The sequence below is a fragment of the Bacillus rossius genome, chromosome 5 (genome assembly GCF_032445375.1).
Source record: "Bacillus rossius redtenbacheri isolate Brsri chromosome 5, Brsri_v3, whole genome shotgun sequence".
Lineage (NCBI taxonomy): Eukaryota > Metazoa > Arthropoda > Insecta > Phasmatodea > Bacillidae > Bacillus > Bacillus rossius.
The window spans coordinates 37,773,424-37,788,253 of record NC_086333.1 but is presented as its reverse complement, the minus strand read 5'-3'; the positions used below and the strand labels follow the sequence as shown (position 1 = coordinate 37,788,253).

At 34.5% G+C, this 14,830-nt stretch overlaps 1 protein-coding gene across 1 annotated transcript in view; it reads left to right on the top strand.

The window, feature by feature from the left end:
* LOC134531714 (arylsulfatase B-like) overlaps positions 1–14,830 on the top strand; it is a 74,031-nt gene that overhangs the window by 21,712 nt on the left and 37,489 nt on the right. Inside the window, exon 2 of the mRNA XM_063367532.1 lies at positions 3,518–3,677. Within this exon, the coding sequence (XP_063223602.1) occupies positions 3,518–3,677 (160 nt within the window). The remainder of the gene's footprint in view (positions 1–3,517; positions 3,678–14,830) is intronic.

The following is a 14,830-nucleotide window of genomic DNA, read 5'->3' as shown; positions in this document are numbered from 1 at the left end:
ATCTCGACTCAAAAGTCACATCTCGTGATGTTGAGTATATATTTTTTTGTATTCCCAATCCACCAATGCTTTGCATTTGTATGAATTTTACACAAAATTAGCCTAGTAACACGACATTTTTAGCTATTAATTTTTTTGTTTTTATATTTTATTTCCATGCCAACTAAGAATTATTTGTAAAAATATTATTTATTTGTAAGGAAATACAAGCTTCATGTTACAAGTACAATGTAACGTGATTTTCTTTCTATATGTCTAAACTATGTAAAGTCAATAACGCAAAAAAATTGAGTTCTGTTCTTACAATTTAAAATAATGTTTATTAAATTATAAATATGGATTTTATTCTAGATTTACTTGATAACTTATTATTGATTTGAACGTGGAATTAATTAGTTTCACCATCAAGCTTAATTTATTTTTAATTATATACATTAATTTATATGTAGGCATAAATTGTGTAGTAGAATTAAAATCCATTAATTAAATTTTTGCCAACAAATGTAAAAATTACCCGGTAATCATCGGAACACATATTCTTAATTCAGAGTTTAAACCAAAACTGCATTCGTATAATATTTAAGCGCAAAATAAAATTAAAAAAAAATATTACTGTGTGACAAGTTTTGAAACGTTTAATTTATTTCATATTTTGTATGTTGGTGACTGGTCTGGCAGTTACATCGTGTCTCGTTTCCGAAGTTCTAGATGAGTAAAGAACGTGTTACGCGGCAGAAGCGGGCTAGAGCGCCAACTTCACACGACGAGTGTCTGGTCAGATCGACTTCACCTTTCGGCATGACTGCTGTTGCGAGCGCTGCGTCCGCACCTCTGGAGACCTCGTCACGCGAACAAGCTACCACAACACATGCTTTGGCGCAGCAAGATGTTTGCAATACTTCTTGCCAATTTAAATATATTTTTTTTTATAAATTCCAGAAAATAACATTGAGACAAAAACTCTCTATGTTTTAATGAATAAATTCCTTAGTTTAACAGAATAATTAACACGATTTCTTTCCTTCAGGCAAACAAAGTCTGCGTATGTTAGTTACAACTTATGTGAGTGGTATGTTCATATTTTATGACGTGACGTCTAATAAATCGATGAACGCCGGCTTCACGCACGAAAAATTATCCCGTTACGCACATTGTCCCGTTACGCTGTGTCCCGTTACGCTCATTGTACGCTTGCGCCACATCTATCTCTCTTCCACTCGATTTGGACAACCTTCGATTTGACTTTTTCGAGGCACATTAAACTTGAAACACTCCCCATTCGTTTCCTACTTTTCTTATCATCGTGCTATCCTTAACAGAATAACACCGATTGGAAGAAGTTAAATAGCAAACATGTATGAAAGTTATAGTTAAAATAATATCTTCATTAAAGTAATAAACATATTTGAATTAATGAGTGCAAATAAAAGTAAATTTATCAATGAAATTTTAGATTTCATTTCACTCCTCCTTTGTATTCATACAAAATAGTGACAATTCAATAAAAAGATTCAATTTTATTCATAAAAGTATGCAATCATTTCATCAATGTTTTGTTATGACGTTGTCACGTTAAACTATCGTCCGTAAACCGACTTTACAGACAACAAATTTTTTTGTAAATATCCACTATTATTTTTTTTTAAAAAAGCGTGTTTTTCTGCACACAAGACTGTAAAATCAACTGCGGACCAGAGATGTGTCACTGAATTGCAGTAGTTTTAACGGCTTACTATTCGGAGAGCTGGATTCCCGCTTGTGCCCATGCGGGTTGACGGGGTGAACTTACAGTTACTTACAGCTCGGACTTGGGTTTAGTTCCCAGCAAAAACAGGACCTTATCTCGGAGTGTCCGTATGTAGAGCCCAAGTCGTCACCTGCATGAACCGCTGCGTGGGCAGAAATGTCGGAGCAGCTGAACATACTTCAAAGAAAGGGAATGATCAAGGATGAACTTATTTGTCACGCTGTGCATAGATTTCTAAATTTTTCCTTGTAAGCTTAAGGTTGTTCCTTCACTCAAGTACCCCACACTCACTTAGTGTGTGTCAGTTTACCTGAATAAACTGAACGGTTTTCTGTATTGAGTGATTGTAGCCACAGTTTAGTTTCTCAAGCTTTTTCTAAGGTTCTCCAGAAAAATGAGATCAAAATTTTTTAATTTTATTTAGTTACCGCATGTAGTTCGGTTACTCAAAACTTTTCCACGAGTATATCGTACTACGCGGCAGTTTTTTTTACATGTTAACAAAATTCTTAGCTCTCGGTATACAGCATTTGATATGAGTAATTTCGTGAACGGAAAGGAATTCGATTGTAACGGAAATGTGTAACCATGGTGGCCATCTGTGACGGATGGCACGAGACAAAGTTCACAAAGCCAAAGGGAAACTTTATAGTTGTAACTGTTTAATGGATTTTAACAAGATGGGCAGTATTTTAATTACATTTCTTGTCGAGATTCTGTTCCAAAACCGGGGTTTATAATTTTTTCAAAATTATTTTGCTTTTATCGAAGCCGTTTAGTTAAATAGTTAAATATTTTTCTCTACAAATATAATGATTTAACAGTCGACGTGGCTGCTCCGACAACTAATTCTAGCGCTGGGTGAGGAAACTACGTGTGATTCGCGTCAAGATATCAATTTTCTTACATGTATCATGCTCGACATTATTTTTAAGAATGCTACGTTAAATATCGAGTTCAAATTTCGTATTATAAGTGTAGTTGCAAAATGAGAACACGTGAATGTGCTCGTTACCGAGGTCAGATGTTACAAATATTGTGCATGTACTGAAAAACTCGCCTACTTTTATTTAGAGTACGTGAAATGCAATATATTTTTTATAATCCCAGGGAGGAGGTAGTCTAAGACGACATTTGTTGTTTTAATTAGGAAGTAAGGAGAATTATTGAGACATTGTCTACAGTAATGAATCATCCCATCATTTGCATGCGGAGTTTTAAAAAAAGCACGTAAATTCCGGAAGATATATAGCCCGTGGCCTCCAAAACGAAATTATTACGTCACACTGTAGCCCGCCTTGCTCGGCGAGTACGCTGTTGGAACAAACAGTAAAGGAATCTGAAACGAATAATGAAACTCTAAAAGCAAAGAGTTGGTCACTGGTCCAGACAGCTCGATATTCATAGAAACTATGGCGGATTCCTGTACCTAGACAGTACATTTATGCATATTAGTAAAGATTAGTATTAAACCATAATTTATGCACGTTTTTGAAGAAAGGGGCTTTGATAAGAGCATCGTTGTCTTACATATCAAGCAAGCATCATTTCTAAATCTATATTAGTTAATTAGTTATAAGCAAAATGAAAATAGCATTGAATGTTATGAGGTTAAACGCGGGTTGCGTAGTGCCCCTGAAACACTGGAGTGGCCTCTTAAGTTCCGACTGACGAGACCAAACTGCCCTCCGAGGACCCAGTGTGAACTCTGCCGGCAGACGCTCGGGCCCCGTGTGACGGTGCGGTGTGGCGTGGTGTGGTGTGACGCAGGGCTGGAACGACGTGAGCTTCCACGGCTCCAACCAGATCATGACGCCCAACATCGACGCGCTGGCCTACAGCGGGGTGATCCTGCACAACTACTACGTGATGCCCATCTGCACGCCATCACGCGCGGCGCTGTTGACGGGCCGCCACCCGGCGCACACAGGTACGCAGGCCCACACACGGTGTGCACTAGCTGGAGCCGCAGAGCCACGACAGGCCCAAAACGCTCGGTAGCCGATGAAATACAAGGTCACAGTCAGGGGCACAACAACTAAATTTCCAAAAGGGGGGGGGGGAATATACCTTTTTATAAAGAATCATCGATCCCCACTATTGAAACCGGGGTGGGGGGGGGGAGGTCCCTCCCCCGAAAAATTTTTGTATTTTCAAGGTGGAAAATGGTGCTATTTAAGCAGTTTTATTATCTAAAAATTTATTACACAGCACTTTCTTTTCCCCCGTTTGCCCCCACTTCAAAGTTTCAGAGGGGGGGGGGGGCAAAATACCCTTGCCACCCCCCTTCCCCTTGTTGTTGCGCCGCTGGTCACAGTGACGTCACCCCGACGAAATACGCGCCGTTACGGCCCATCAAGAAATAGGTTCTTTTTATAATTTTGCCGTATTCGTGCTGCCCGGCAGAAAGCAAAACGGAAAAACGGGAAGGACTCCTTACAGAACAAAAAATTAAAAATAATTGACCTTCTTGTTAAATTTTTAGCTATGCTGAAAAAAAAAAGAAAATTGTTTTTACGTGTGGGTACACTTTAATATTTTATTAGCTTGCCTTCATCTGTTCATATAAACGGATATACCTAATCGTTTTTATGGTCAGATGGTCAGTGAAGTCATTTTAGAATAGTGAAGATTTAATTTAAGAAATTAAGAAATAACTTTTAATTAATAAAGTTCAGGCTCATGGTATTTATTCTGTATGACATTAGGTTGAAGGACTACATAGGCTAAATCAGAAAAAAAAACTATAACTGATACAATATAAACTATTTATTTTCTACGCTGTTTATAGCGCATACTGTATCTAATGGAAGAATTTGGCTTTGGATGCCGATAGCCAAATTAGAAATCATAGGGTTAATGTTGTCGTGGTATTGTGACCCCACGCCATTGAATCTGTCGTGCTGGAGCGATGCACGGCGGTTTGTCAAGTTTGTCGCGTCGTTTTCGTCGTGGAATTGTGACTCCAGCTTAAGAATAACAAACACTTTTCGGCAAGCCAGAACATTTACTTAAGCTCTATGTTATGCGTCCTTACTGTGCTTGCAAACAGCTTGGTACATTAATGACAGGGACCTTAAAATCAGAACCTGCCGCGTTTTATTGTTGATTTCAAAAAAAAATTCTAACTATTATAGCTGGTACCACGGTGCGACTTTCGGAAAATGTTTCTATAGTTTTTCTTTTCATTGTCCATAGACCCTAAAACCATCGTCAGTTCAAAGGTTTACACACACACATTATATATATATATATAATCACAAATTTGTGGGCACGGTACATAAAATCTAGTAGTGGAAAATCTCGGTTGACTTCGTTAGTGGGCAATATTCAACTAAATGGATAGAAATGGGGAAGTTTATTTGAATAACAGAAAATTTTTTGTAACTCACATAATATAAAAATTTTTAAATCCTTTTGAACATATTGTAACTTGTAGGAGTAATACCAAAATATTTTGTCTGAATAAGTTTTTTATAAGACCAACCATAACTGCAAGGGGTTGAACAAACAAAGGTAGATGAAAAAAATAAAACTCTCTTCGTACGAATAACATCGAATTCGTACAAATTGTTAAATTTTATAATTTTTATCTAGAACGTTTGCCTGAAACATTTTTTTATAATATTTTGTAATGTTTACGGATGGAATTCTAACCTCAAAAATGTCTGAAAAACTTTATTTAATAAAAAATATTTTTAGTGTGTTTATTTGTTTAGTTACTTATACGTTATGCTTGAAACGTGCGTTAAGTTTGATGTTTGTAACAGAAATTTAACAGGATACAAAAGTGAAACTAAAAATGTTTGGTAATTCGAAAATATATTAAAATAAAATTAGAGCGAAAAATAATGGTTTTATGATTTATAAGAGCTAAGCGAACATGATCCTCAAAATAATGAACCTTTTACAAGATAAATTTTCTCAAAAACTGAAGCCTTTTCTAGTCAGTTGGCAGCATCCAAGTGGAAAAAATAATTTGACGGACGCGCGTATCATTGTGAATCGCTCGGTTTGTTGACGCAAAGACGAATGACGGACGGACGAGATGGATGAGTGAGAGACCCCATTAACGTGAATTATTCGAGCATCTAACTTGCAGTCAGTGAAAAACAGGTTTTCCGCAAATCTACATACACCGGCAACTATCATGTTGACAAATGCGGGTGAGTTTAGCGCTACAAGCGGGAGAACGGACAACTAATGCAATCAGCTTGTCTCGTGCAATTAACAGATAAAAATAAAGAATTCATGGTAATTATGTAGTAGGTAATTAAATATTCGTGATTTCACTTGTACGTTAAAAAATAAATACTTGTAAAGATTAAATATGTACGTATAATTGAGTATTTTTTGTTTAAAAATGTAAACAAAGAAGTGCGTCAGCACCGCTCACAGCGCTCGCTGCGGGAGTGCGCAGAATTAACTGAGCCGCGAAGCGCAACGTCTCGAGATCCCACCTTTCGGGTCACGCGAGCCAACAACCCTTGTCACGCCGTCACGCACCTCGCTGAATCCAACCTGTTGAGCTCCGGGAGGCACTCCAGCACTTTCCGACGTCTACGGTTGCTGGAAAACCGGCACAAGGAACGTGGGCATCGATGAACTTGTCGTTTGGATGCACATTGGCTTACACTGCGAGGGTATTTTGGATTGGGATCCTTGTTAGGGAACGAGTTTTAAATGTGTGGTGATTTGAACAGGCATCAGGCAAACAAATGTTCAAATAATAATCTGCCAAAATTAAGTTTTTTTTAAGTGACAGTGTATCTAATGAAATAAAAGAACTGTGCTTTCTGGCGAGTCACGCAAATAGAATGAGAGTCACGGTTTTCTGTCCCAGCACCTCTGAATCACTTCCTTCATGGACGCCAGTGATGGGTCTAGCGAGTGATCTCCAGTTCACTACTTAATTCTATATACAAGTTGTTTTCTTAGTTTCTTACCTCAAGTTCTTATTCCATAGGAAATGTTCATTGTTAGTTTTAAACTATACTTACTTTTTTTTTCACACCTAGGGTTGAATCCCGCAAAATGGTATAATTAGTGTTTGTATTTCCTCGCATGTTTTAATTGGTGCTCAGTATCTTTTCTAATGGTTGATTAGCTTTGGAGATTTATCTTACAACATGTTTACACCTTTTTCACACCTTAGGGGTTGAATTTCGTGAAATGATAAATTTGTGGTCAGTAGTTTTCGTTTGTTTATTATTGATACTCAATATCTATTATTATACTTGATTTCATTCGGAGATATATTCTTTACCCATGTTTTCCCCCCAAGGGATACCATTTTGGTATATGTTAACATTGTGGCTGATTATTGGTGATTTAATTATTGTTAGCCTACTTAATATATTTTCTTATGCTTGATCAGCTTCGGAGATATAATTAATTACTTTAATAACATATTTACCACTTTTTCAAACACTTAAGAGTGAAATTATGCCAAATGGTAAATTTGTAGTTTGTTGTTTTCGTATTTTTATTATTAGTATCTAATATATATTCTTGTGCTTGGTTAACTTCAAAGATATAATTAGTTATTTTCCAACCATATTTAACATTTTTTTTTACCCCATTTGAGGTGTCATTATTTAATCATATTAGCATAGAGTTTAATTAAATAAAATCAATAACTTAACAAACGTTTCATCAAAATCCGTGAAGTGGTTTTCGAATGATAAAAAATTAAATATTTTGATTTTCAAATAATGATAGTAGCTGTTTCCAATAATTATTATTTTTTAATTTTCATCCAGATACAGAAATTTACCTCGAACAGTTTTTTATTAGTATAGATGTAGCTTTTTTGCCAAACTTTTCTAAAATTACTAGTTTTTGGTTTGCTGTTTAACAAATTAACAGTCGGACAGAAAACAATAAAAAATATTTTCTTTTGCATATAACTATTTTCAATTTTAACTTTACATTACCCACCCCTATTAATAAAAAAATTAATAATTTATCTTTAACTACGCGACACAAATACAACAATGGAGAATTCAGTTTTATTCTGCTCGAATAATATTTTATCATCTGCTTGACTAGCTTGGTAAGAATGATTTATTGTCATAAAACCATCTCAAACGTTTTTAAGCCACTTTATTATAACTGAAAACACTCAAAATTACTGGTAAAACTGTGCCACAACCCTTTATGCATAACCGTCTGACAACGCTATAAACAATTAATACGTCATACATTACACCCCACATTACCCCCTTAAGTTCCAGTATTTTTTTTTTTACAATTGTTAATATCTGCATATTCAGTACTACATGATATTATAATTTGATAGTACGTTCTAAAATATAGATAAATGATACTAAACATTTTTTTTTTCCGAATCTCCTACAATTTTTTTTATTTGTTTTATTTCAGTGTTCTTCAGTAGTGTAAAATTTTTCTTCTTCTTCAGATGTATAAATTTTTACCCATCATTTCCGATACATTCTCTTTGAGCCTTAACGTGATCCCTCTAAATGCTTTCACAACGATTGCGACACAGTTTGTGATTCGGTATCAAAATATTCCTCAGCAGTGGAATATCATCATAGAAATTTCAGGAACTAAGAACGTTTTTGTTAAACAAAATACTCTCAAATGTTTACAGAATGGTGCATATTTCAACTTTTACTTTGAAAATACTAGTTATATATAGCTGTTGTAAATAGTCAAAAATGCCTAAATTTGCAAAATACACAGAATATACAAACACCGTAGCAGCAAACATGATAGAGTATCAGAAAAAAAACATTATTGGTATTTTAAACCATTTGTGTGTGTTATAGAACAGTTAAATGCAATTTGTAGTTCAGTTTTCGTTGCCCTCATATTAATTATCTGTTGTATGTTTGTGGAGGATGTAGCCCCATGCGGTCTTCACTAAGAATTAGTTAATGTTTGAACCGACTGTAAACATTTCACGTATTATCTTCGGCATATAAACATGACCACAGGCTTTGTAGGCCATCCATTATTTTCCCATTAAAAGGATTTTAAAAATATCTTCGTGCTACACCTTTAGTTTTCTCATCAGGAAAAATGTTGAAAGCCACGTTAAATACACCATTTATGTTTATGAATTTTTTTATTTGAAGTATATTTTTACTTGGTTAAATTATATTTCTGTGTTAAGTACGCTGAAAACCTTAAGTCATTAAAGCCAAGTTCATCATATTATGTTTTCTTTTCCAATCAAAATTAAGGCGTTGTATATTATCTAAGTTCACTAAGTACCTGGCTCGTTGCAGAGTGGATGAAATGATTCCTTTACGACAGCAACTTGTTTAATCAGTGTTTCTGCTAGTCTCGAGCTACCCCTGTCGAATTGGAACATCGCCGCAACTCTGGCTTAACCAGACAGTAAGCGGCTCAACAGCGGTAACATAAGTCAAACTATTAAGTAGATTTTTTTAATGGAATGCCGTTGTAATTCACATAATGGGTTTTATAGTACACGGTGTTGGCGTGAAGCCAGTGTCACTTAATGACTGTAGCAAATAAATGTACATTTACATTGATAATCAAAGTAATTTCCAAGTATAATAAAGTAAGATGTGATTTATTTAACCTACGTCGCTTACTGCTTTCAAAGGCGTATATTCGCCTCTGGGCTCTGGGTCGGAAAGCAATTTGCTCTCGTGCCTCGAACCCACCCCCCCCCCCCCTCAAACTTTTCTTCATTTCATCATTCTCGAATTCAATCGCGATAAAATATCCTTTCCACTCATTCCCCTACTCAAAATTAAATTTCATAGAGATGATGTTGAAGCCAGGGAATAGAAGGGAGGTAATCCGAATGAGCTATCGGAGAAGTAAAATACCTATTGTTCATTTCTACGCTGCAGAACTTCCGCGACCTTCTTTCAACAGCAGACGTTTCTAATTCCGTACTTTCCAGCATCTAAAATCGATAATGTACTCATCCGGGTCTATGTGTGTGAGCCTCACTCTTACATTGTATTAAAGGACGTATTGTTGGTATCAAGTGTGTTCCTAGGGTGTGCCAGCGTCGCTCTTGATTTTTTTTGTACCCTTGGAGGCCGCCATCTTGGATACCACGGACCTTTTTTGTGCTGCTTGTTCCCAGAGAGCGCCAGCGTCTCTCTGTCTCATCAAATAAGGTCGATGTTCCATTACCTACCAGAGCTATTATGGTCTTTATCGACATATTATATATTTAATTTTTTTATGCAAAATACATTGGAAGCGCTGTGATTCGAACCATTGTAGCTCTGACCTCTAGGTTGGAAAACATATGCCTTTGACCGCACGACCATCTTTTTTTTTTAATAAGTGATGAATAATATAATTAAATAAACCTTAATACAAACTTTATCAATGCTAAACAGTTTAGGATGTGGAGAGAAGGTAGTTTTTTTTTTTTTTACAAAATACAGATTTGAATTAAAAAAGGGTAAGTCTTTTAATACTCGTTTGTGATGCGTAAATATCTAACGTAGTTAACGAGCATGTGTTCTCATGTTGAAAATAATCTTATAATAAGCGTTACTTCCGTTATTGCGTTTCTTTCATTGAGACAGTTACCAGACTGAGAATTAAATAAGGTTTATATAAAAATAACATGCATATTCGGACTTGTAATTTTTTTATTTGAAGTAATAATATCATCGCCTGTTCGAGACAGAACCGCCATCTTGTATTAAGACGTAACTGTTGCATGTTTCGTTACGGCCGCCATATTGAAAATCCGATATTTTAATGCTAGAAATTCCAAAAAAATTCCAAAAAATATTTTAAAAATTGCCTACTTCAAATGTTTGTTACTTAAACGATTTCGGTCCTCAGTTAGATTCTCGACGAGAGTAAACCAGTAATTTATTAATATATTTAAAAAATTCTCAATTAAAAGTAATAAAAATATCTTACGTCACACTAGACAATTTGAATCATGCCACAACATAATCAATCATCGCTACGGCCGTCATCTTGAAAATCTTTATTTATTATCCGATTTTAATGAAAAAAAGTTCAAAATTCATAGAAAATATTTTATTAATATACTGATTGATTAGATCGATTCCCATCCTTGGTTCGAAACCAGTAAGCGCAAAACATAAAAACACTACAGATCCTTCCTCCACAGAAGCCACCTGTAGACTGATCTCCTACCACCAATACCAAGATATATATCGTCAGCTGGTATGACGTCATCTCCACCATCTTGTCTTCTGTGTGTTCATTTCGTTTTCTATGCAAACTGTGTGTTCATTCCGTTTCCTGTGTGTACTGTGTGTTCATTCCGTTGTCTGTGTGTATTGTGTGTAATGTATGTTCAGTGTGTTCTTTTGTTGAATGTGTAACGTTTCGTTAAATGCACGTATTCAAATCTGTAGTATCTCTGAATGTTTTCTAGTCCAAAACCTCTTTGTCTTGATAAATCTTTTTTCAGGGATTCTTGGTCCTCTTGTAAGCGTAAAACATGTTACGTTTGTTTAATTAAATATAATTATCTGTCAATGAAGAAGGTCTTGAGGTTCGGAAATGACTGGTCTATACGTCTGACAGTGTTTATGACACGGTCTTGTGGTCCGAAGACGCTTGGTCTATATGCATGTATGGCTTTGTACATTTACGTTTTAGAGGTTATTCTAAGTATCGAAAAACTACACTTTCATTTTAGGTTTATCGGCAACGTATTTAATTCGTCGGACAGGTGTATTGTCTTGAGTTTTTTTTCGTAGAGTGAAAATTAATAAATTCCGCGAAAGGTAATGGGAAAAAGAATATAAAACATATATAATATTTAGTTACACTTGAAACTGGTCAAGAATCAAACCGAGGACAGTATTCTATCTATTAAATGTGTAAATTAATGAGTGATTTTTTCGGTTGATTTAGGAATATTTCCCGTATTTCTAGGTCAATAAATACAAATTACCAAGATGGCGGACATATTTGTTCACTGGAGGCTGGTAGTAGAGGATTTTAAGCCTATTTTATCTTACCATTTTATTTATTGAAATTATTAATTTTTCACATAAAACTAAATTTTTCTGCATCGATCAAGTATCGAACAAGGACAGGAACTGATAGAATCAATTTTTTTAAATGATTGTAATTTTTTTGGTGAATTTGAGAATTTTTCCCGAATTTCTAGCTAATTAAGCAGAAGTTAAAATATTGGATATAATTAATAAACAATAAAAACACTAGGAACATTGTTTACCATTTACCAAAATTTCAACTCTTAGTAGTAAAAATATGTTTGCTTAAGTTTATAGAGAAAAGTACGTAGAACCGATAGCACTAACGAGGGAGTTAAGTGGGAATGCTCAACACACGAGATTTACGTATTTACCTTAATTTATTTCCATTCCTGATGAAGAAAAAGGGCATTGGTTAAGTTTTATTCTGGCAAAGCATAAATTCGTATTTACTTAAGCAGGATATGATTTTTTTTGTTACATAAATATATTTTATAATTGAAACATTGTTCTAAACTTTTTAAATTTAATTTATGAGGTACTGAAAACTGTATTATTTTCATCTCATTAGGAAAATAATTATAACATAATCCATAAACGTTTGAGGTAATATTTAACACACATAATGTTTTTGATAATTAAAGCCATATTTTTTTATGTACATGTTTAATGGAAACAGAATAAGAGTGCTTAATATTAGTTTCATTAAGATACCTGTAATCTATATCCAAAATGCAGTTTAAGTTTGTAACAAATTTTATTTTTTTCCTGTATATGTGGAAAAAATGGAACGTTATATTTATTAATTATATGATAAAATATTTATTTAATGTAATTGGAAATGTGGAAGTTAGCACCACCTACTAAAATAATGTGCAAGTGTTTTACTATTTTGAACTATTCGCTTCCTGCAGAAGTGTGAAGAGGTTATTGTTGTTTATCAAGGTTAGTAAAACTCTGAAAACATTAAGGGCCAAAACCCAGTGACGCGACCGATCGCGCACGAATAGCCGCGCCTTATTGCGCGCGGCCTGTTATTAAATTGGGTTACACGATGCCTCGCTCACTGACGCGACGAATAATAATTGATTGGTTTATATGGCGTATGACTCATGTGTAATTTACTACACAATTTCCTTAAAGTGTTCAAATGTTACAATATAAGCCTGATACTAAAATTCGCATGTGCCCGGTTTTCCGTTAGTGTGATAACCGAAATGTTTTGAGATCGCCAATTTACTTATAGAATATTTATGACAAAACATTGAAAGAAAAAGTGCTTGATAAATCATCTAGTGTTGTGTATTGTAAAAACAAAATATTTATTAATAACTGACATAAAAATGCAATTTTCGAAAACTGTTTCTGAAAATTTTAGAAAAGCTGTAGGAAAAATCTATAGGAACAAATAGTACAAAATTTATCGCAATAAAATATTCATCCTTTTGTGATAGGCCCACACCGTTGTTACAATCAACTTTTTTCCTTCGTCATCCAGCATTGAAATATTTGAATAGTTATCAGAATACGAACACACTTCACACAAGTCAAAATATTGTAAGTTCTCGCAATTCCTTTGCCTCTAATAGCTTGGTATTGTAAGCGAGTGTACGGAAGGAAATGTTAGATGCCATTGCTCTTCTGTCAGTCGCGTACTTGGTTGTGTTTGAGCAGGAAGCGTTATTACAATAGGCTCGGGGTGCGGCTATTAAGCACGCTTTTAATACCTGAAGCCATGTTTGAGCAGCTGCATACACGCAGCTGTGTTTATTCGTCGCCACTTACACATGTTCAGCGTGGGAGGGCATCGTCCTGACATATTTTTTCGTAAATTAACCATCAACATTTTTATTATTTTTTTGGTTTCTACCATTAACTCTGTGTTATATTGCAGCTTGGCGTTAAATTCTCAGTATTTGTTTGCCAAATTCTTTGCACCCATTTAATTTCTTTATTGTGATTCGTATAAAACTTTTTTTACTATTATTTATGTTTTTTAATGTTTATATTTGTATGTAAACTTGTAATGCATTGTTATAACGTGTTCCTTTACATTAAATTTGCTTTATATTTTTTTTTTTTATCAAAACATGCGTTAGATTGGTGGCTACTGAAAGACTAAAAATTGACAAAGACAATTGTGTAATATATAGTTACAACATTGAAAATTCAGCGTTGGTGCACTTCATAATAAATTGTGCTTTTTGGGAAGCAGAACGATTTTCCGCATTAAAATTTTTACTAATTTAACATCTTTGGAATTTTATTAAAATACTGCCCACCTTGTTAAAATTCATTAAAAAGTTAATACTATAAAGTTTCCTCACATGTTAAAAGACTATAAATTATACAGTATTAAAGGATAGTTGAACTATTATAAAGTATTTTTTATTACCTATGCGAATTCATGGAAATTATTCACCTAACGAACGTAATTAATGTTATATTACTTTCAGTAAAAATATAGGATAAAAAGCCTACCTAGTATGAGATAATAAGCCAATGTACTGAGCTCAATCTGTAATTAAAAAAAAGGAACATGTTCGTATTGTCGATTTTTAAACCAGAGTTTTTTTAGCTTTTAAACCGTGTACTATATCATCTGCACTACGATGCCAGATAGAGGTTTGTAAAAACAAAATGTATTATAAATGAATCCTCAGGTTTTATAAAACTTGAAATTACTCTTTACTATGAGTATTTTAATTTACCAAATATATTCCAGGGTAGTTTCTCTATTATAAAGTTTCATTTGGCCATCCTTGTTACGCACGCATCGTAAAAATTCACTTCTAATTTTTTCCATAACGAGCCTAAAGAAGTATATCTTCAAAAATATTTTGGAACAACTTAGTCATATTTTTTTGATGCTACCGTAGTGTACAGCCGGCAATGGTAATGTATGTCACGGTAATGAGCTTATCTCACTGCAATATGCAGCTGCGTAATTCGGGGTAGTATTTATCATCGGTCACGTGACACATCATACGCTTGCCTCTGCCTTCGCATTGGCCACATCTTACTTCCCTCGAACCATATTGTCACTTAATTTTTTGCGGAAAGCCAGGATGTTTAAATAAACAATTATCTTCAAATCCAAGTGTTTGTCTGCAAGGGGAAAAAAAAAAAC